The sequence below is a fragment of the Condylura cristata genome, unplaced genomic scaffold (genome assembly GCF_000260355.1).
Source record: "Condylura cristata isolate star-nosed mole 26May11 unplaced genomic scaffold, ConCri1.0 scaffold00030, whole genome shotgun sequence".
NCBI classification, from domain to species: domain Eukaryota; kingdom Metazoa; phylum Chordata; class Mammalia; order Eulipotyphla; family Talpidae; genus Condylura; species Condylura cristata.
In genome coordinates this window covers 3,269,236-3,292,496 of record NW_004567131.1, presented here as the reverse complement: position 1 = coordinate 3,292,496, position 23,261 = coordinate 3,269,236, and the positions used below count along the sequence as shown (strand labels likewise).

General features: G+C 41.9%; 2 protein-coding genes across 4 annotated transcripts in view; one reads left to right on the top strand and one right to left on the bottom strand.

Annotated features, from left to right (window-relative positions):
• TTC13 (tetratricopeptide repeat domain 13) overlaps positions 1-4,875 on the bottom strand; it is a 59,251-nt gene extending 54,376 nt beyond the window's left edge. For 2 of the 3 annotated variants that reach the window (XM_004691141.2, XM_004691140.2), the window contains exon 1: positions 4,571-4,875. In XM_004691141.2, coding sequence (XP_004691198.1) covers positions 4,571-4,841 — 271 coding nt within the window. In that variant the 5' untranslated portion in view covers positions 4,842-4,875. The remainder of the gene's footprint in view (positions 1-4,570) is intronic. The other variant, XM_012731407.1, reaches the window with a different exon arrangement.
• Positions 4,876-5,033: 158 nt separating this feature from the next.
• ARV1 (ARV1 homolog (S. cerevisiae)) lies at positions 5,034-22,275 on the top strand. Its single transcript, XM_004691139.2, has 6 exons — positions 5,034-5,290; positions 9,829-9,948; positions 12,430-12,583; positions 15,722-15,946; positions 16,659-16,805; positions 18,812-22,275. The coding sequence occupies exons 1-5, from the start codon at positions 5,117-5,119 to the stop codon at positions 16,799-16,801; spliced, it is 816 nt and encodes a 271-aa protein (XP_004691196.1). The 5' UTR covers positions 5,034-5,116; the 3' UTR covers positions 16,802-16,805; positions 18,812-22,275.
• The last annotated feature ends 986 nt before the right edge of the window (positions 22,276-23,261 follow it).

The window sequence follows — 23,261 nt, the reverse complement described above, 5'->3', positions numbered from 1 at the left end:
AGGGAGAGAAACAGAAGAGGTCTTCCACGCCATGCGGGTTAGCTCCCTGGTCAGGGATTGAACTCATGCTGCAATAGCTGTGGAGAGCTTCATAGTGCTGCACTTTAACTCCCTGTACCACCAGGGAGGGCCCAATATTACATTTTCAAAGAAGGAAAACAAAAGTATTTTTGAAACAATTACTAAAAATGTGTATATTTGAACTATTAAAATGCAACTTTAGACTGCCTGTAAAGAACACATAATAAGCCACTTAATACAGCCAGAGACATGTTAGAATGAGATGAACTTTAGTTTTGCTAGAAAGAACTGAGGTCCTGAATTCTTAAATCAGTGGACAGTCTGTAACTTACCTAAACCTTAATAAACCAAATCTGTAACATTTCAGTGTCAAACTAAGATACAGTTACAATCTCTCCAAATAGTTTCTATTCAGGTCTCTTCTCCTACCGCCTTGCCAGAGGTCTTCCCTGGCCACCTCTCAGAGCAACTTTCCTACATTACTCCTTATTCTTGAAAATATTACTCTTTATTCTTGAAAGCACTTATCACAGGTCTAATTATATTGATTCCCAACCACACATACACACACAAGAACTCTACTCCAGCTGTTTCCCCAGGTCTTGAACACTGAGTGGCATCTATGAGCACACAAATCACTTTTCAGAGAAAGAACAAATCCAAAATAATTTGAGTTCAAAATACTAGGTTCAGTGAAGCATCTATGCATACTTGTAAATATAAAATTCTTAAAGTTAATAAATAGTATCACTTTCAACAAACTTAAGGGTGTAGGACTTAAAGTGCACAATTATTGAGGAGATAAAATGGTCAACAGGGCAGGTTCAAATGAAAGTCAAGTTACCATTCACTTCACTGTGTACCTATCTTAACTTCTCATTATCTCAGTTTCCCTTTAGGTAAAATGAGGATAAAAACAACACCTACTTCAGTGACAAGAGAGTTAAATAAGAACACACACAGTATTTACAACAATAAACTATAATTGGGGGCAAACTTGTGTTCATTATCTCTTTCCATAATTCCAAACTAAAATACAGGACAAAAAGTAATAATGAAAAGGAAAATTTGGCCCTCCCTGGTGACGCAGTGGGTTAAAGCACTGCACTAAGAAGCTAAAGCCACTTCCGCATAAGTTCGATCTCCCCTGCCCCACATGGCGCGGCAGACCTCCCCTGGCCTGCCCACTGCTCCCCTCAGCAGTTACTTCATTGATCTGCCTGTTCTGCTCCCCACTCTGTCTCTGGTGAATCCTCTCACCGTCCCTGTACCTCTGGCCTGTACCCCAGTTCTGTATACATAAATAAAACTTTAAAAAAAAAAAAGGAAAATTTATTTTTGTTTGAAAAATTGTACATCAGGGCCCTCCCTGGCGGTGCAATGCGTTGAAGCACAGAACAACAAGCTGTCCACAGCTACTGCTGCACGAGTTTGATCCCCGGCTAGGAAGGTGGCCCACATCACATGGCAGACCTCTCCTGTCTCACCCACTGCTCCCCTCAGCAGTATACTTCAGTCAGCCTGTCTGTTGTGCTCCCCACTTTGACTCTAGCGAATCCTCTCACCCCCAGCACCTCTGGCCGGTACCCCAGTTCTGTATGCATAAATTAAAAAAAAAATCTTTAAAAGAAAAATAATGTACATCATATTTCTTTAAAAGAGTAAGATTATTTCCACCATAGGAAAAAGAGAGGTCAGAGGCATTACAACATGCTTTTCAAATAAAAAATGATAAGTAAAAATGTAATGGAGAAGGAAAAGCCGGGGGGTGGGAGTGTGGCACGGGAAAGTGCAGGCTGAGACCCAGAGCCCCGGAGAGCACATGCAGTGGTCTCTGCAGCAGTCTCTGCAGCTACAGCTTGCTGGGCCACCCCGAGACCTGATCCCTGTGATGGTGGGCCACACTGTGCACTGTTTAGACACCAACCCGTCTTTGGTTCTGCAATCACTGGGAGTTGTATCTTAAGAGAAAACATATTCAGCTCAGTAAACGTGCAGGTTTAAACCCGAACAGACATCAGCTCAAGCATCTGCATTTAAAAGTTGTGAGAAGACTTGAAAAGTGGCTCTACTTGCTCTTCTATATTCTGTACACAGGCTGGCTTGTGGCTGTATGAACGAGTGATAATGACATAATTAATAGTTGGTGAGAAGTCTGTTCAGTTCTGAAGAACTGGTTAGTTCTGGGTTCTGGTACTTATCTAGACCCTTTTGTTAATCACATGGGGGCTCTGGATACAGAATATAGGCCTCTCATGCCACAAAATAGTTAGCTGTAAATCATGAATTTGTTCCTAAATTTGTTTTTCCTAGGACAGAGAGGGGCTGGGACAGGTTTCATAGGGCCCAGTTTCTACCCAGTCATCCGCGATAAGGAAGGAGAAATGAGAGCATTTCTGGAGTTTCTACAACAACAGAGATGACTTTTGGCACATACTACAGCCAGTAAAGCTAGCTTTAAGTGCCAGAAGTAGTTGGCTCTGGGAATTATTTTCTGAGGCTAAAGGCAGCAGCACCTAAGTCATATCAGTACCTGGTGGCAGCTAATGGGACATTCAAGATAGCTCAGGAAAGCCTGTCAGAAAGACTCAAGCCACTCACTGACAGTGGTTACATTTAGAATTCCAACCTAAAACAATAAGTACTACATGGGGGAAATAAAAAGAAAGTTCAAACATTTAAGTAAATCATGCTTCATTATACAGTGCTTATCCTTTGAAGGACAGAATAATGGTCTCCATATGGGAAGCAATGAAGAAGGGCAGATGGACAGGAAGATTCCTCCATATGCTTAGTTTATGAAAACTTATTAGTTATCCCCTATTTGGAGAAAAAGTTCAATACAGGTCACAGCTGGCCCAAACTAGGACTCTTAGACACTGGAATAAGTCTGATGTTTCACAGTAACATGAGTCATCGAAATCAATAATATGAATCAATTTGTATTTTCCACCGTCTTGAGTGTCGGTCTTTCAGCCAGTGAGTATTACATGACTACAAAAAGGCAGGAGAGAGAAACATTTATACACACATGCTAGTCTATACTCAAATATGTCTTCCTACCTATAAACACCAAGTGCTAAAGACAGAGCTTTGCCACTTCAGCTGTCTTTTTACAGCTGAGGGACCTCAGGAAAGTGACACTTTCCTTCTGCCTCCACTTTCATTCTTGATCCAAAGAAAAGGAACTACTATCCAATGAGGTAGTTACAGGAGTTCTGACTGACTGGGAGACTAGGTTAATGAAACTAAAGTTCTCACAACAGCACCTGGCATACAAGCACTCCATTTATGTTAGCTGTTTCTTCTCATTTTCCCCACAGCACCCTTGTGGAAAAAAAAAAAAAAAAAAACCTGTAATTAGTTAATGGTAACAGTGTCTTCAAATTACAGAGGAGGCAACTTTGCAAAGACAGGTTATTAACTTGTTTGGAGTCACATAAAGTGACAGAGGTAAAAGCCATTCTTTTTCCACTATGTAATGCTGGCCATGTAATTTATACTGTACTAGTCTACTGGAAAATAAAAAAAGTCACATATACCTCAGTGAGTCTTCCTCAAGAAATCAGAATGTGCTAATTTTAACATCCAACAGCCAAAAAATACTTATTGTCTTCCCAGGTACATAAGCTAAACAATACTGCTGCCAGGCCATAAATGCATCCTGAATACTAGTGATTATCTGTATTTCAAAAGCAAGCTTTAAGGGAACTCTCCTAGGGAAGAAGAAAGGAAAGGGGTTGATGAATGAGAAGATCCACTACAAAACCTCAAAACAAATATATATTTTCTCCCTGAGGCATCTGTCATGACTTATTAAACTGAAGCCAATACTGCCCGATCTTAATGAAAGAACTGGCTTAGTTCCAACATACACATAGCTATGACATACACAGGCTCAAGGCCTTAGGGCTCTTTTTACAATCAGGGAGATACCTGACAGATTATAGGTTAACCTTAAACAAGTGAAGGCAAAATATCAACAAGTAGATGAGCTTACTCTTTTGTCCCCTTTACCTTCCAGGGGATCAAATTTTTAGAAATTGTGTTTAAAACAAGACCTCAACCCAGAAGGTCAGGAAACCTGATTTCCAGACTAAGGCGGTCCCCACCACTCCTCCTGGCCCCAAGAAGCCTCGCCCTAGGGCCCGATCCTCTACGTGCCCCAGTCCTTCCGTCCCTCTTTCATTACCCAGGCCTGCGGGAATAGGGGGTATCCTGGGCCACCGGCCATTTCCTCGACCATCCAACACCCTTTCAACAGTTGCTAGGGCTCTCTGGCCCCGAGAGCAGGTTGTCAGTTCTTTTCTGTATCCACAGCCCTCCCCTCGGCGGCTAAGAGAGGAAGGCGCGCAGCGGCGTGGGTGCAGGGGGCTGGAGGCGGCCGGGCGTGACACCTCGCGAAGCTGGCTCCACCTGGAGTGCACGTCGCGGCCGGCAGCCGCGAAGCCCCGAATGCCTCACATTGGTCCCCGGGCCCACCGCCCACGACCCCGCAGCCTCCACAGCCCGGGGCGAACCGGACGCCCGCCCGTCACCGCCCACTCACCGCCGCACTCGGCCGAGTACTGTTCCCCCCAGTCCCCGGACGGCGGGCTGCAGCCCCCGCCGCCCGCCGGGGCCTCCTGCTGCTGCCGGTGCTGCAGTTCCTGCTTGAGCAGAGACAGTGGCGAGTAGTGTTCCGTGGCCAGGGCGCCCGATCGCGACCCGGGGGACAAGACCCCCAGCAGCAGCAGCACCAGAACGCGCCCGGCGGCGCCCGCAGCGGCCACAGCTCCGCCCCAGCAGCAGCAGCAGCAGCAGCAGCCGGCAGGTGCCATCTTCCCTCAAGGCGCATGTGCGGCAGCCCGCGCCGCGCGCCGCGGCCTCCCAGTCTTAACCCGCGGCAGGCAGGTGGGCCTTCGGCTGAGGGGCCGGAGAAGGAGCGTGGCATTGCCTTCTGGGAGTTGTAGTCCCAGCGCGGTCAGCCTCGGCTCTCTTTCGGGTGCTGAGACTACGCGTCCCAGGAAGCATCGCGTAGCGCAGGCTTTCCGGCCTGGCGTCTAACGTCCTCCCCGCCACAGAATCGGAAGTTCTGGGCCGAAGTTGCGTGGAAATGGGCACTGGTGGACTGACAGGGCTTCGGTCGGGCAAGGGAAACACGGATGAGGTGGCAGCGACTCCTACTGCTGCTTCGGCATCCTGCCAGTACAGGTGCATCGAATGCAACCGAGAGGCGAAGGAATTGTACCGAGACTATAAACATGGAGTGCTGAAGATAACCATTTGCGTGAGTGTTTTGGTGTGTGGTGTCTTTCGGAGGGGAAATGGCTCGGGGATTGCGAGAGGCGATAGAATCTGCATCGGTTTTTTTAGAGCAGTAAAAGTCAGCGAATGTCACGGTCCTCTAATTCAGTCTTCCCGTCAGTGGGTCTGTCTGGTCGTTACCGGAATAACTGGAGCGATAAAGAACCCTTCAGCGCCGTTCTCGTTATTTACCGGTGACACCAAACCCAAGTGAGCAGATCCTAGAGCGGAGATTGTTCTAGGTTTTGCAGAGGTGTTTGAATATCGCATTAGGTTGAAATTTGAGTTCAGGCCAAAGCTAATACATAGTAGTTATTCCCGTTTTGATAGACAAATGGTACCCTTTAATCGCCCTCCCTCCCTGATTTTTTTCCATAGCACCTGTCATCTCATATGCTTTATAATTTATTTATTATTTATGATCTATCTCCTCCCACTGGAATGGCCAGAGAGTATGCATACTATTAAAATAGCTTGACCCAAAGAGAAAAGAATCAGACATATAGTAGGTATCCACTAACTATATGTTGAATGAAAATGATCCACTTCTGGGTTTTTAAGATAATCATATTCTTGGTCATCCTGAATATAAACCCAAGAAAAGCTAGTATTTGTTTATTTATTTTAGTGAGTAATCTTTAGTAATAGAAAATAATATATTTTATTATTATTAGCATTAGGTTAACAAAATTCCCTTTCTAATTATCAGATGTTGATTTCTTTGTCATTGTGCTTATGGAAAAAAAGAATAATTATTGACTACCTGTTTAAGTCAATAGTTACACCTTTTTTCTCTCACCCATGAGAGATTTTAAATTTTGGACTATTGAATAGCTGTGCAGTTCTTTATGGATTCACTACTGTACAGAATCATTCCCTAATGAGAATATATAATATCCTTGTTTTTGTTATGCTAATGCATAGTGATATGAATGATAGCATCACACAGGGAAAAAAAAATCATTTGGTTACAGATTTTGCAGCTAGACCATAAAAATAATTATTTAAAGGCACTCCAAGTCCTGGGCTTAAAAACAAAAAGTTTTTAGACTTTAGGCTATATTCTATGAAAAAATAGCCAAAGTTCTAGGTGGCTACATAATTCCCTGCCAGATTTGGAGTCAACGGTATATACACAGCCTGGTCTCCTGTCTGTTTTCATCTTTAACAACTTTCCCTTTGCACTTCTTGTTTTAGCCCCTGACAGTCTTTCCAGTTCCTTTGTCTGTGTCCCTGGTTCCCTCCATTAAATGGAATCATGTTCCTTGCTTTTAGTCACTTTCTATACTTTAGCTTTGCACTATTTATTAATAATTATGCCTAAAGATATAATATTTTTAATATTCTATAATGTTTGGTCTATTTTTAAGTGTTTACATACTTGATAAATTTAAAACAAAACTCCTTAGAGATTTTCCTAAGTTTCAGTTCTGTTTAGTACTATAGTAATCAGTTTCTAGTGCTGGATGCTAGGTGCAAAATGAATAAGACACAGCTCTGCCCCAGAGCAGCTTAAATAAAGTCAATTGAGTTCACTTGTAAGATAGGTATTTGCTTATTGTAGAGCAAAAATAAAAAAGACTTGAGAATGAGGGAGAAAGGATAGTTCTGGAGATGACAAGAAGGAAGAAGCAGCAACAATATTCATGAGAAACTTGTTCAGGTCATTTTATAATCTGAAAAACATGATTCAGGTAATTAAAGAATATAACAGCAGAAAGTATGTGGATTCAATGTTTAGATTGAGGTGGTTAGGGCCTCCCTGGTGGCGCAGGAGTTAAAGTCTCAGCCCTATCAAGCTATCACCAACCACTTCTGCATGAGTTTGATCCTAGCTCAGGAAGGTGACCCACTTGATGCAACAGACCTCTGCTATCTCACCTGCTGCTCCCCTCAGCAGTGTATTCCAGTGATCCACCTGTTCTCCCTTCTCTGTCTGATGAATCCTCTCACCACTACCCCCTTCCCCCACATACACACCTCTGATCTATACTCCAGTTCTTATATGTATAAATTTTTTAAAAGGGGGGGGTGGCCCTCCCTGGTGGCGCAGAGGGTTAAAGCACAGCACTAAGAAGCTAAAGCCACTTCCGCATGAGTTCGATTCCCGCCTGCCCCGGAGGTGACCTCTCCTGACCCGCCCACTACTCCCCTCAGCAGTGTACTTCATCAGTCTGCCTGTTCTGCTCCCCACTCTGTCTCTGGTGAAGCCTCTCACCACCTCTGAGCCTCTGGCCTGTACCCCAGTTCTGTATGCACAAATAAATATATCTTAAAAAAAAAAGGGAGAGGGTGATTTTGGTGGTAGGAGCAGTATTGGCATTCCCAGGATGTGAGGGTGTCTATCAGGATTCTTAAAGGATAGCTTTCTCCTTCAGGATACTTGTCTAATAATAAGTAATATTGAATCTAGCAATCTTACTCAAAGAAGGAACTGTGTCTATAAAGTTTAGTTATCTCCCAATAAAACATTTTACCATGGCTTTCTTCCTTACATTCAAGGGAAAAGAAATAGCAAACAGTAGAGGCAGGACAAGAGAAAATTGGCCTGAACTAGTAGGGAGGGAACCAGAAAGCATGAATGGTCATTGTTTACAGAATACTCAGGGTGCTAAGAAGGGAAGATGAGTATAGGGCAAAGCATCTCACCGGAATCCAGATGCTGCCTCTTCCACTTGGGTGTAAGTCACCCTGTGCTGAACCCATTGCAGCCCTGATAGTGGCATGTTTGTCTTCCGCTGCTAAACTGTATGGTCCTTGATAGAGAGTTGTGTCACAAGAATATCATGCACCTTGGAAGTACCTGGAAATGGACTGTTAACAATTATAATAGTCGCTCTACAAACATTTGTTGGACAAGTGATTCCATTAGGAATAGCTCAACTGCTGTGTCTCCTGCTGCTGTTTTCTGCTCACCTCCCTCTAAAAATTTATGTACAAATCCTGTTTCGACTTGCGTTGCTCTCTGAAGATGGGTCTTAAGAGAACTTCTGGAGGACAACAAGAGAATCCTTAAGCCCAATGGTTTTTTTTTTTTTAAGATTTATTTATGCATACAGAACTGGGGTACAGGCCAGAGATGCGGAGGGTGTTAGGATTCACCAGAGTCAGAGCGGGAAGGAGAACAGGTTGACTGAGAAGTACACTGCTGAGGGGAGCAGCGGGCGGGTCAGGAGAGGTCTGCCGCGCCATGTGGTCACCTCCGGGGCAGATGGGGATCGAACTCATGCAGAAGTGGCTTTCACTTCTTAGTGCTGTGCTTTAACCCGCTGCGCCACCAGGGAGTGCCCAATGGTTTCATTTTTAAAGTGAAGTAGCATCTTGATCTTATATGGTAGCACAGTAAGGGAATCTAGAAAACAGCTCTTTGTTATGAATACAAAATGTGTGACTTCTGTCAGACCATGGCTTTGCTCAGCCCCCCCCCCCAGTTTTATTAGGTGGATTTAAATTTGAGATATAACACTTTCACTTGATGACTAGAAAAACACCCATTTCTTGCAGTGACATGAAGTAGGAAAGCTCCTTGAATTAGAAGGAAATCTAAGTTTTCATTAAACTTGGAGTGCAGAGTTAATATTCTTCAGTGGACTTCATTTTTCTTCTAGCACTTGGTGTAATTAAAGGGCTACCCTATCATGTTTGCACATCCATCACTTTTCCTATTTTACCCTCTCAAAGTTTCAGAATACTTTGAATTACAGCCATTAATTAATACAGTAGATAGTAGCCTTGATGCAGTTCTGTAATGGAAGTTTCAAATGTTACATTTCTGATGAGACTGTTTTTACATACAGTAACTGCAATTTATATCTTCTATTGGTTTTGGCATTTCATAGCATTTAATAACAATTTAAAAAAAAAAAAGGTTGCTGAGAGCCCAGGAGCTGAGCCTCTAGGTCACCCAGAAATGGTAGCCTAGACCCAGGTGGCACAGCCCAGTTTCTTACACACAGTCCAGTGATTTCCAGTGTCTTCTGTACCAGAGAAGGACCATTTTTCTTACAGTTCCTATTTTGGAGGGAAAACAGGCTTCTCGGTATCTGTTGCTGTCATTGTGCCACATCTGTTTAACTCTCAGAAGCTCTAGGTGCAGGTTGACTCTTCAGAATCCTTTTCTCCAAATCATAAATAACAGTTATTTCAAGCACTACAGAGGCAGGGGCCATGTAACCAACAGGCAACAATTTATCAGTGAGAGTACTTTATTAGATTGTTTTACAGCAGTTCCTACAAACTGAAAATGGAATTTTCTGGGATACTTTACTGCCTGAAATAAGTCTTTAAATTAAATATGAGATCACAATATTAATATTTTCAGTTTAAAAGATTATGTTAGTCATTTCTGAAGTCAAGTCTTAGATGGACATTTTGTATCTGAATGGAAGTTTATAAATTTAAATAAAATTTGATAATAATCTTACTGCTAGGTACACTCTTAAAAAGGTGCACAATATTTAGTAAAAAAGTTTTCAGTATGTATGAATTTGCTTGTTCTAATATTATCTTGTTTTATTTCAGAAATCATGCCAGAAACCTGTAGACAAGTATATCGAGTATGATCCTGTTATTATCTTGATTAATGCTATTCTATGTAAAGCCCAGGCCTACAGGCATATTCTTTTCAATACTAAAATAAATGTAAGTTGTGGTAATTACTATTTTCTAATTTTACTTGATTTTTGTATATGAAAGAATAATACTTTGGGACAGAATTAAAGAACTTCATTATTCAAAAATTTTTTTTAATTATTACAAAAGTTTATTTTTACATCATTTTGCACATTTTTTTTCATTATTAAAAAATTTTAATGAGTGGGGTTTTTAATCTCAACAATTTCCGGAGGTTTCTAGAAATAGCTGACATTGGTTTTTAAAAAGGTGCACAATGTTTAGTAAATATTTAAGAATGTGCTGGCAACTGTAAACCATAGTCTGGATTACCTTTTAACATGTCAGCTTTTAAAGCAGATAATCGTTTTTTGGAGTTAGTGCAGGGTCCTTGGGTTCACTCTGAGAAAGGTGTCACCAGAGCCCCCCTTTCAGTGTCACATGGCAAGTTCCCCAGGCGAGTTTCTTGATGAGACTGAGACTCACTTATATTTAAAGAGCAGGTTTATTAGGAACAGGGACACTTGCATAGACACAAGCGGGCAGGAAGAGCTACCCCAAAAGGGACAGCTTTGCTGAGAGAGGCCTGCATGGTCACAGGCCGGCAGCCTTAGGAAAGCAGCCTCCACTGAAGGAGGTCAGTGCAGAGAAGCCCCGGCTGGGTACAGGTCAGGGCAGGCAGGAGGCTGCTGCGCTGCAGAAGGCGGGAGCAGGTAGAAAGAAGCACCTGTATAGTCAGAGGTGGGCAGCGGACAGGCTGCCCCGTGCTGGTGCCCTTTTCTCTTTGGGAGGAGCTCACTCCTTTGTGGAGTGGCCTGTTTGCCCATGATTTTGGAGAACTATGTGGAATCCTAAAGGGACCCGAGATTTCACAATGGTCCCAATCTCTGTATCTTTACCCTCAGGTAAAGTGCTTCCAACACTCCCTACAGCAGTTTGATATAGCAGTCTGATTGATACAGCAGTCTGATACCTGCTTCGGCCTTATACCTTGTGATAAGGCACTAAGGGCCTTGATTTCCTTGATTGGGTTTATGGTCATGTTAGTCCCTTCTACCCTTACCTCCTTGTGTGAGTAAGGTTTTGACTTTGTGATGTCTCCTTCAGGTTATCTATTATTTTTCTCTACCAGCAGACATCAGTTATTTTGAATAAAACAAATATATCTGTGTACACAGAAAAATATGTCTAAAAGCAAACATTGAAAGTATTTAAAAACATAATTTTTGTGTTTTATACTGTGCTGTTGAGGGCATCAGGAGGACAGTAACAACATTGAGCTTAATCAGAAAATTTCTAATAAAGTTGGATTTGTCAAGATACATACTTATTCAGTATATTGAATTGTGAACTTATGACCCAACTAAACTTGAAAGTCAGATAAACAATGATTACTTTTTAAACATATGTTCCAAATATGCACAGAATAGATGTATACAAAAAATTTCTTTGTTGCTTATCTGAAATTCATAATTAACTGAATTATTGGTTTGGTTGGGGCTGAGATTCTTTGCTAAATTTGGCAGCTTTAAATTTAGACTAACACAGGCAGTAAAGGCAATTTATTTATCCCTAAGCTCCCCCTTACCCAAGGTAAATAATTAGGCAGATTATAATTACTAAAGCATTGATGCTCAAACTTTGACACTCATTAGAATTTCCTGGGGGGAAGGGAGAGGACCTGGTTAAATCTTCAAAGCCCAGGCCTGACCCAGATCCAGTAAAATCAGAATCACTGGGGAAGGAATTCAGACATCTGTATTTCTTAAAACTTCCCCAGTGCTTCCAGACCGCAGCTGGGAGAAGCAGGGTGCTATCTGGCCTCAGAGGCTCCTCTGTCTGTCCCCAAACTGCATTGCACTTGCCCACACTTTATGTTGACAAAGGTCAGCCCAGAGGGAAATATGTAGAAAAATGCCAAATCGTGTTCCCTTTTTGCCAGAACTTCATACCTTTCAGAACTTCATCTTACCACCATTCAACTGCTGTCTTTCAGGACGTTAATTTATACTTATCCAGCATAGGGGCTCTCAAAATTTCAGTAAGTTTAAAGACTAATAGTTGTGAATCTATTCTTACTTCTGCTTTCACCCATCCATGAATCACAAAAGTTCTTGATTTTGTATATAGAACTGGGGTTGAAAATATAAAGATGAGTGACTTAGCTATTTTAAACAGTGACTCTTAAGAAGGAGTGTGCATTACAATCCTCCTTCCCCTGTGTATCTAGGTTTTACTTCCAAAGATTTGGTGTCAGTATTAGGGCCTAGCTAGACATTTGTATTTTGAAAAATCTCACCCATGAGATGGTTCTGGTGGACATTGCACAAAGTAAGCACTGGTTTGCAAATTCATTATGATGATGTGTTTAACTGGGAAGTTATGAATTTGAAAGTTACTAGATGGACATTTTTAAAGACCATGAACAATCAGTTATGCCTGTGTCAATGGGTATTAAGTACAGTTGAGTGTTTCTTATGTAACTGAATGGCCATGTCTTTTGACTACCAGATGCATGGAAAACTCTGCATATTTTGTTTGCTTTGTGAAGCATACCTGAGATGGTGGCAGCTTCAAGATTCAAACCAGAACAATGACCCCGACGACTTTATCAGATACGCTAAGGAGTGGGATTTCTATAGAATGTTTGCGATTGTTTCTCTAGGTAGGAAGAAGCGTGCTTTCAATTAGTTAACTCACATTTACTACTCTGATTAAAAGTAACATGCATAGTCTTAATCATTGTTAAGAGGAGCTAGACTTGAGACTGAATTTTCAACTGCCACTAACCTGCTAGGTGAGCTTGTCTAATTCTCTACTTTCTTACTTTTTAATCTTATCACACAGATAGTGTGGAAGTGATTATGCTTATCAGATTAGTTTCATAAAATAGCTTAAAACATAACACTGTTGATAAAATCTTTAAAGTTCTCATCTAGTTTGAAGGTTCCTAGGTGCCATCTTTATTTAAAGAGATTTATTGTTGTCAGCCCGATCTCCTGTACTAATTGTACTGTGTCAATGAACTGTATTCAATAGGAAAAGCTTACTACTAATTGAGAGCATGCAGGGGAATTGACTACTCCCTAGAATTTCTTAAGTTCAAAAAATTGCTTTTCTTGAAAATTTGAATCTGTGACTTAGGTCAAAACTGTGTTGAATTAATTTCTATGAATATTTTATGACTTACTGGTTTTCATGCATCTCTGCTTCTAAAACATTTTCATTATATTGAGACATTATTTTAGTAATATTATGTCTCCAGCCCACCCTGTACCATATTTCTGACTATTTGTCCTCTAGTCCTCTTTTCTTCTGCCCTTTCTCCTTAGATCCCCTCTCATCTCGTTGCATGGTTTTAAAATTCATCTATATGTCGCACATTCTCAAATGTATATTAAAAACATCCTTGAAAAAAAAATCCATGAATACCTCACCTAGTCCAAGAACTAGAACATAATTTTAAGCTTTAAAACAAATACTCTTAAAATTTCTAAAGATGAACTGCTTTATGTCTGTAACTTTTAATGTTAAAAACTACAAGTTTGGGGCCTCTCTGGTCGTGCAAGGGGTAAGTCTCAGCAGTATGAAGCTGTCAGCAGCCACTGCAGCAGGAGTTTGATCCCAGGCCAGGGAGCTGATCCAAGTGGTGTGGCAGACCTCTCCTGTCTCACCTGCTGCTCCTCTCAGCAGTGTATTTCAGTCAGTCCGACTGTTTTGCTCCCCGCTCTGTCTCTAGTGAATCCTCTCACACCCTCCCCCCACACTTCTGGCCTACACCCCAGTTCTTGTATGCATAAATACATAAAAGTAAATCTTAAAAAAAAATACAAGCTTGTGTTTAAATACTTTGAAATTCCTATAGTACCTACTCTATAGTGGATATTTTAATTATCAAAAATGTTTCCTATTATTACTTTATTGTGTTTTAATATAATAATTAAGTTAATTATTAGGTTACAGACCCCTAAAATAACTTACAAAGAATAGCTTACCTAAATAGAGCATGTTACAACTTAAAACACTTGCTTATACAGTATTATCAACATAATATTCACAGCCATCCTCTTTGTTACTTAATTTAGGTACAAGTACAACTATCTACAGCTGTTGAAACAGAAGTAGAAGGGCAAATCATTGTTGCTATGTCCCAGGGCCCATTAGTGTGAGCACAGAGAGCCAAGGAGCATCTCTTGGTTCCTGTTGGTTGTTTTCATCACTGCGGCCACCCCAGATGAGGCAGCAGCTCCTAGAGAGCCCACCTGACCAAAGAAGACTGCAGAAGGGGCCATAATGTCCTTTGTGTGCAGTTTTGCAGAATCTAAGGGCAGGTGTAGTGTCTCCCAAGTTCTGCTATGGGAGAATGTGGAAGTTATCCCATATCCCTCCATCCAGTGTAGGAAACGTTTGCCCTGAATTCCCGCAGGAGGGTTGAGCTTTGAGCAGCTCCTTGGAGTAGCTCCTGGAACCAGAAACAACTCTCCACGGTTTTACTGCTACTACTTGTTTGTCAAAAGCCCAACTTGTAAGGTCTACCTGTTTGAGCAGAAGTTTGCAATTGACAAGTCATTCAGTTTTTTTTTTTAATCAACTTTCATGCAGATTAACCATCCTGAATTATTTTGCTGATCCTAATCACCCATATTTGGAAATTTAGTTGGGTTATATTCAATTATAAAACCTCCTAGGAAGAATTTGGTTGGATTCTCATATAATATATTGTGTTCCAACAACCTGGCTCTGCAGAAATCTAAATAGCACAGGTTATAGATAGAATAGAATTAAGGACAGGCTTCTCAAATGCATATAGCTTGATAATCAGAGGAATAACAATTTTAATAATAACACGGTTAAAAGGGATGTGAACTTTTCTAGTTAATGAGAACAGAGCAGGTTATGCTGTAGTCTGAGTGGCACACCAGTAGGACTTTACTACTTTGAGACTGGGCTGTATGAATACTTTTTGAAAGGACAAGGAATTCCAATCTCAAAGTTTATTAAAAGGAATAAAGGAAGTTTTGGGGCCTCCCAGGTGGTGCAGGCATTAAAGTTTCAGCTCTATTAATCTATTGCCAGCGACTGCAGCCTGAGTTTGATCCCTGGCCAGGGAGGTGACCCACCTGGTGCAACAGACTTCTCCTGTCTCTTCTGCTGCTCCCATCAGCAATGTATTTCAGTCGATCTACCTGTTCTTCGCCCCCCCCCCTTTCCTCTAATACCCTGCACTTCTAGCCTACAGCGCAGCTCTTTTATGCATAAATAAATAAAATAAATCTTAAAAAAATAGTTTTTAATGTAGGTAACAATATTCAAAAGCCTGTGGAAAATAGCTAGTACGTAGTGGAAAATGAACAAACTAAAACATTTTCATGTGTAATTCTTTGGATGAGTCTCCTCTTTCTATCAGTAAAACCTCCATTCTGTTTTATTTTTGCCAAAAGATCTCTAGAATCTTACCTCCAGAAGGAACATTAGAATGTTGATAATTACAGTTCTAATGGAGTTACCTTTTCTTCAGTGGATGATAAAGTATTTTATCAAAAATACTTCTGTTTCTGGAGCTGTAGTTAGGTGGAACGCCTACTTTAGCCTAATTGCTTCTGAAATCCTACCAGCTGAAATTGACACAGAAAGCAGGGGCTTTTTTATTTTTAAGGGAGGCAAAAGGAAAATTCAATCTTCATAAAGTATTCCTGTGAGTCAGCTGATAAATTATATTTTGGAATTGTGGTTTAATTGTGTTTTTAAGGGAATATGGCTTGGCTAGGGACATTCATATTTTTATTTTCCATTTCCTTCTTAGAACAAGCTGCCTTTTTTATTGGCATTTTTACTTTCCTGTGGGTAGAAAGACCCTTGACGGCAAAAAAAAAATCCAACTTCATTTTGCTGTTGAAAGCCTTGTTATTATCTAGCTACGGAAAACTCTTGCTGATTCCAGCTGTCATTTGGGAACACGACTACACACCCCTGTGCCTCAGACTCATTAAAGTGTTTGTCCTCACGTCACATTTTCAGGCAATTCGAGGTATGTTTGTGTTTTATCCTACCTTTTTCGCTTTCAATCTAAAACACCTAAACCTTGTGTCGGTTTTTATATAAACATGGATATTCTTCATAGAATAAGAAAAAAACTTACCATTTCCATAATGCCTTATACATAGTACACCTTCAGTATTTGTTCAGTTCAACCATATGGTACTTTTTACTTTCCAAAATGCTTGTCTGTGCTGGATCTCTAGCCCTTGGGAGGAGGAGGGTAGCCACCTAACTCCATTTTACCAGTGACCTTGTGTGATATATCCACAGTCACGTGGCCAGGCACTTGTCAAACCCAGATAGGATGTCGGTGTCTGCCCCGGCTCCCACTGTACCGGGGAAGTGTACAAGCAATCCTTTGAGTCCGCATTTTCCCTATACATTGTGAGAAGTGCTGTTTTATAAGAACCTATTGTCTAATACTTTTTAACATTAAGTAGCAATTTTTTTGTTCTTTATCACCTTAGGACCTATTCTTGTTTTCCCTTTTAATGTCATGGGACTCTCGTGATTTGAGTATCTTGGTGTTTTTGTTAAAAGCAGATGCTTTGATTATCACTGAAGATTTGCAGATGGAAAAGTGGGAGATTATTAAGGCAGATTTTTCTGAAAATAATTTTATAGAACAATTTCATTCATACTATCACACAATTTTCATCATTAAACTCTTAAGAACTTATTAGTTCCCTTTTCTTTTCCAGTGACCCTAAACATCAACCGAAAACTCTCTTTTTTGGCCATTTTATGTGGCTTACTGCTGGAAAGCACCATGGTCTACTTCTTTCAGAGGATAGAATGGGATGTTGGAAGTGATTGTGCCATCTATAAATCTCAAGACTTTTGAAGAGGTACAGAAGCATTATTAGCGCCCATGCATTCAGACAAAGTGTCCTCAAAGTGGACAGCTGTCATGGTAAAACAAACAAGTGATACCCATCCCCATCCCCTGACATCTCATTGCTTCTGGGTCACTTCCATCTCCCTCAGGTACGTGTCTCCCAGAGTCCTTTCACTTGAATTCTCTTGTCATTCACAAGAGAGCAACATCAATGTTTTTGTCATTCCAAGGCCCTTGTCTTGTATTTTCTCTGACACCTCCATACCAGCTCACTCCTCTGAAGTCTGTCCCACTGACAGTTATCTCCTCCCCTTTCAACCATTTTGCCCTGTCCCTTCACCATCCCTCTGGTCACAATCAATTTCTGAATCGCAGCCCATCTCCCTGCAGCCTATGCTAGGATGTTGGCTCCTGGAGCCAACTCTGGAAGTCCGGCTAGAGTGTGGGTGGCGGGAAAACAGAAGGGAACAGGCCGTGTCCGGAGCACCAGAGGGGAAGCCTAGGTGCAGTCCTGGCCACTGCTTCCTCGTGCATACATACTTAGTGCCGGCCCCTGAAACCTCCTCTACCTCTCTTCAGCCTCCCTTCATGAAGCTTGTTCTACCCAGATCCAAAGACACTGTCTCTTCCTCTAGAGCATCATTTCCCTTTTGCCATCATTTATTCTTGAACAAATGACCTCAGCCTATTTCTTCATGACGTTTTCTTTTCATAAAACATAATCTCCCATAGTTTTCTGAATACGTGTCCTTAAAAAATATCAAGAGGGGATTACAATTGAGATGGAAAATAAAAATGTACAAAATGATGTAAAAATAAACTGTTATATAATAAAAAAAAAATATCAAGAGAAACAATTTGCCAGCTCTTTCTCAGCGCCCTCTATCTCCCTAGCCCTGCTCTGATCCCCACTGGCTGGCTCAGATCCCCACTCTGAAACACACCACCTATTCCTGTCTGCGGGTTCTTCACTGATTTCTCCATCTGTTGTGGGGTTCTGCCTCAACCTCTTCTTTCTCTCGCTGGAACTGTTCTGCCAGCTTGTGCTCCTTCCCTCGCTGGTCCACGTGCCTTCCACTTCCTGGAGCTGAAGCCAGAACCGCGCCACGTAACCTCTGCAGCTGAACTCAGTATCATCGCCACTGCCCACCCAAGCAGAAACCCCTTCTGGGGCCTTTCTCTGGAATGTCCCCACTTACCTTTTCACTCAGACCCCAGCTCAGCCTTCAGTGTCCCCTGCCTAAATGCTGCTAATAACCCCACCAACCTTCAGCCTGTAAGTTGCCCTGTAGAGCTTCGTAAAGCACCATTTCTGCTGTCCCTTTAGATTTTTCACCATTTCTTACTGCCGACACAGGAGTTTCTAGTCTCTTCCTGGGGAGCATCCTTTAACCGTCCCTAAGTGTTTGTCTGGTCCTCTAGAGTGTGATCCTAGTTTCTTTTTCATCGGCCTGTTTCTGCCCACATTCTTGACTGTAACCTTCTCATAGCATGTTTTATGCTCTCCCCAGTCTGGAGCTTCTTCCCCGCTGAACTAGACATGCTCCCCTTTGCTCACTCCTGCTGACCTCTCAGCGCCAGCTGAGTCCAGGGCAGGCGTGTGTCCAGGACTTTCCACACTGTCCTGTGCCAGATGCTTTGCCCCATCTTTGTAAGTGCTTCCGCGGCCAGGCTCTCCCTTTATCATTGCTGATTATCTCTAGCCACCATTTGAAAACCATTCCTCTCCTTCATTTTATCTCATGTTTTTATGCTTGTCTGTGTCTTAAAATTACTTATGCTGGTCAAAAGGTTGCTGCCAGGAGAAACCAGGCCCGAGGAAACTCTGCATCTTCCATCATACTGGGCCTGCCCTAATAGTGTGTGTTGATTAGATTCTCAGCAGAATGTGCCCTTCTAATGTGCCATATCTTTTACTGTCCACAGTTTTATTCTTTACTACCTGTGGCATGACCAGCTATATCCAACAAAGAGAGAAGCCTAAACATAAACTAATTCCTCATTTCTGTTGAGTAGAATGAAGCAAGGATTTGGATACTCTTCCTGAAAAAGAAAGCAGAGGTTATGGCATTGGAAACCCCGCGCCTACCACTCCTGCCCACCACGCCCCCACCCCATGCAAGAAACGGAAATGACCATCCGGAGACAGATCACACATTCACACTGAAAAACGCTTGCCCAAACAAAGGGAGTGCTGTATGCAGCAAGGGAAACTTTACACATTTGCAACTTCAGGCACTTGATTTGAAAGAGAAACATGAATTCATGACTCACACATAATATTTATTTTATTCCTTTGACCATTGTATAGCTTTTGATTTAAATGTTAAGTTACTGATTTCAAGTAATATATTTTAAATAGTGTGTTTTCTTGCAATAATTGAAACACTTTTCTCTTAGAAAAGTCAAAACAAACTGAGCTTTTATAAGCTTATAATTTAGTATCTTCCACCTGTAACAGCTACTCTTTAAAATAGGCTGATCTAGAAATAAATAACTAAAAGCCACTAAATTGTTCCCTTTGCAGGAGTGAATTGAAATTCCACAAAGCCCTTTTTTAAATAAATAGATTTTTAAAAATCCCTTCTCTTTTCTCCTTATTTCATGTGTTTTTTCCTTCATCATTTGCTTACAACAGATGACTGAGCACCGACTGTTGTGCATCAGAAACTAAAGTGGTGAGTAAGACATGACCCTCTCAAAGTTTACTGAGCTGTGAGAAATTAGAAATAAGTAATGGCAGTACTGGGTGGCAAGAGCGGTAAAGGGACCAGTCCAAGGCCTAGGGAAGCACACAGTAGGAGCATCTAATCCAGTCAGGAGTCGAGAAGGCCTACCCAGGGAAAAGAGAAAGGAATAGAACTTCCCCGTGTCCCTGGTAGAACACTTGCAAAGTCCAGGGGTGGAGAGCATGTAATGTGTACAGTTACTGAAAGTATACAGTACATCTGGGTGCAGGGTGGCCAATAGGGGTTTGAAAAATTGTACCAGGAAGTTACATAAAGGTCCTGTGAGTTGTAATTTATCCCAAAGACACGGAAACCAACACAGGCATCCAAAGTTAAAAACGGAACTAAACCAACTAGCATAACGTCACAGACTTGCCACAGGATGGAGTGGGCTGTTGACCACCAGATGGAGCCATAAATGTTAAAAAGGGAACACGGAGGGCATGCAACCAGAGGGCATGTTACACACCCCCTGTGTTAGAGAAATAAATATTACAGGAAATGACAGTATGTCAGTCATAACTTTTCACTTCTTGAGTCTGTTGACAAGAGAACCACATCACCCTTTCATAAAATCACACTCCATACAACTTCAATCTATGTTAAGCACTGCACAGGTGGTCACTAATCTTAAAAAGAAAAAAATGGAACCACTTCCTGGTGCCAGTGTCTGTGAGTGGCAGAGAGCCCAGGCTGTGGAGGTGGGTAGAGAAGCCACCTGCTCTCTCATCTTAGGCCCAGTGTTTCTGCACTGATCTTTGGAGTGTGACTGAAGGAAGCAGAGGCTGCCTGTAAGTGACCACTAGATACACCTGGAGTGACTCAAGTTCTCCCCACAACCCCCTCTCATCAGCCCAGGGAATCCATCTCACCTCTTTGCTTGGCCCTGCATTTTTTCCAAACTTTTTTTATGAAAAATTTCAGACAATTATTGACAGGATTTTACAGTGAAACAACCTAGATTTTGCAGTTGTTAAACTTTGGCCTGACTTCTCTTTTAAAGTTAATTTAAATGTGATTGCTGAAATGAGAGAATCGCTCTGTTAACACTAATGAGGTAGTGGTGGAGCTTAGTGCTTTAAAGTGAGATCTATACTTTCCAAGGTGTCCCCTCCTTCCCCAAAACACTGAGACATGATCTAACAACAAAAAAAGGTATTTATAGAACAGTGTAGCTGAAAGCATATAATTAAATCACTTTTGGGTACCCCCACCCTCATTGATAAATACATGCACTCAAGCGCCCCTAGAAATCTTGTCTCATAATCACAAGCATGGATCACGCTACAGTGGCCATGCTGACAGCCCACTGCTGACTCTGGAATTTGCAACACAGCCAGGAAACAGAGAAAGTCTCAGTTTACGAGAGCAAGTACAGACCAATATGGCACATGGAAAATAGAGAAGTGTCTTGTTAAGAGATTTTCTACTGAAGTGTGAAGCCCTTTGAACTCATTTGGGAAGAAAACATTGAGGTGTATGTGAAAGCCAAAGAAACGGCATCATCAAAGATACTTACAAGATGAGCAACTGGAGAAGTTAAAAATTCTTTCTAATCAGTCATATAAAAAACAGGAAGCTTAGAAAAGATAAGTGTTTTGCTCAAGGTCACACAAGCAGATGGTGACAGAACTGAAACTAAAATCTCAGCCTTCGCATCCAGTATAATAGAGGATCCCTGGATAAGGAAATTAACTGGTCTTCAAATACAATTAGGAATAGAGAACAAGTGCTTTTAAGTAAGGAACTCAGATGACTGAAGCCAGATCAATAAGCACCTGCATACCTCCAAGGAAACAGAAAAGAGTCTCGAAAAAATGAGCATTTACTGAATTCTTTCCACAGCCATGGTTCTTGAAAGTTGTGTTGAAACTTTCTGATATCTAACATATAACTAAACCTCTTCTTATAAAATTGGAGGAGAAAAAGTTAACCCAGGACTAAATTTGAAATGAACTCTGATTCAAAGAGCCAAAAGAGGAAAAAGGCTAACAGCAAGAATCTCCCACCAAACATTCAATTTCTGCCAGGTCCTGTTGTGTTAAGGGTATTACTAACTCCCACTCTGTCTCTGGTGAATCATCTCACCCCCACCATGACACCTCTGACCTATACCCCCCTTTCTTGTATGCATAAATAAATACATCTTTTTAAAAAAAAAAATTCATTTGACTAATAGCAGCCCGCACCCAACCACTACCACATGGACACACACCTCCTGAGCTGAGCAGGTCTCTCCTGGGAAACAACCCTTACTCTGTACTTTCACTGACATCACAGGCAGGCAGATGCAGGGCACTGCAAGGAGCCTCTGAGGGGCACCTGGTGACATGGCGACTGGTTGCTACCTGGAGGAGCTGAAGCTCTAGGATGGGTGTGTGTGGCACTGGCTGTACCATGTGACCCAAAGATTCCCTGGCAACGTTTGAAGAATATCATGCCAACACATTCTCATATTTTCCAGCAGTCACCTTGCTTGTACACATTTGGCAGGACATACCAAGAAAAACACCTGCCCTGGCGCTGAGCATGCACTCTGTACGCCTTAAATGAGCGCAAGGTAAGGAGCTGCCACATTTGTGTCTGCAAGAAGATAAAACTTGTCTTTCTTGACAGCAGATGCTTCCTGTGCTGATTTGACACCTGGTTTCATTGTCCCCATCTTGCCCTTGTAATCCCTATGAGCTGATTTTTTAGAAAATTGCAGTACATTCTGTTAATTTTTAATGGATTTTTTAAAGATTTATTTATGCATACAGAAATGGGGTACAGCCAGAGGTACGGGGGGGGGTGAGAGGATTCACCAGTGACAGAGTGGGGAGCAGAACAGGCAGATCCACGAAGTACACTGCTGAGGGGAGCAGAGGGCAGGTCAAGAGAGGTCTGCAGCGCCATGTGGGTCACCTCCAGGGCTGGGGATCAAACTCGCACTGAAGCAACTGCGCCCAGTTTGCACCACCAGGTTGGGGCCCACATTGTGTTCATTTTTTGTAAAACCACCATAGTTTTTGGAACAAGAGTGGCCTGTGAACCATATCAATCCATTTTAAATAAATAATTGTATATGACCAGGTACATGTCCAAGAAAGTAGAGTATGCTTCCAATGGAAGCTGAAAGTAGAAAAACTTAGGATGAAAGTTCTCACAAGGACAAACACCGGGGGTGGGGTAGGGATGATGAATGAATCCTGAACTAAACCCCAGTGAGTTAGAAAACATCACTGCCTAGAGGTGGGGACAGAGAGGATTGTAAATCATAGACGATCAACTCAATCTAACCACAAGGCAATAATTTCCACTCTTGTTCCATCAAAGAACACTATAAAACGCCCCTTGTTCTAGCAAAACGCCACTCTCTTGCCTGCCTGGCTTCATGCTGGTGCTCTTTCCTTGTTCTTCTGCTTTAATAAACACTGTGTGCTGATGAATGGGAACATCTGCTGAGTTCTCTCTCACAGGGGCCCAAGAACCCCTCACAGCAAATCTCATCATCTGAACCTGAATACTTCTTTCTTCTGCAGCAGGGGGAGATAAATTTCAACTTCCAGGTCTTGCGTCAGCCTGTCCCAGTTGAGGCCTCAGCACAGTGGAAATGCCTCCGTGAGGGTGACTGAGTCTGCACTGTTATTTATTGATCTTGGAGACAACCCTGTATGACTGACAGAAGCTTGTTGAGCGAAGTCGCGTGGCATGTGACTACAGGGACACTGGGTTTAATTATTACCCGTCTTCTGTCT

Bases quoted from the DNA above. Each gene is read 5' to 3' on its own strand.
- ARV1 (XM_004691139.2), top strand. From the start codon at position 5,117: ATGGGCACTGGTGGACTGACAGGGCTTCGGTCGGGCAAGGGAAACACG. The intron at 12,584-15,721 runs GTAGGAAGAAGC...TTTCCTTCTTAG, and splicing joins GTTTGCGATTGTTTCTCTAG to AACAAGCTGCCTTTTTTATT. The intron at 15,947-16,658 runs GTATGTTTGTGT...TTTCTTTTCCAG, and splicing joins ACATTTTCAGGCAATTCGAG to TGACCCTAAACATCAACCGA.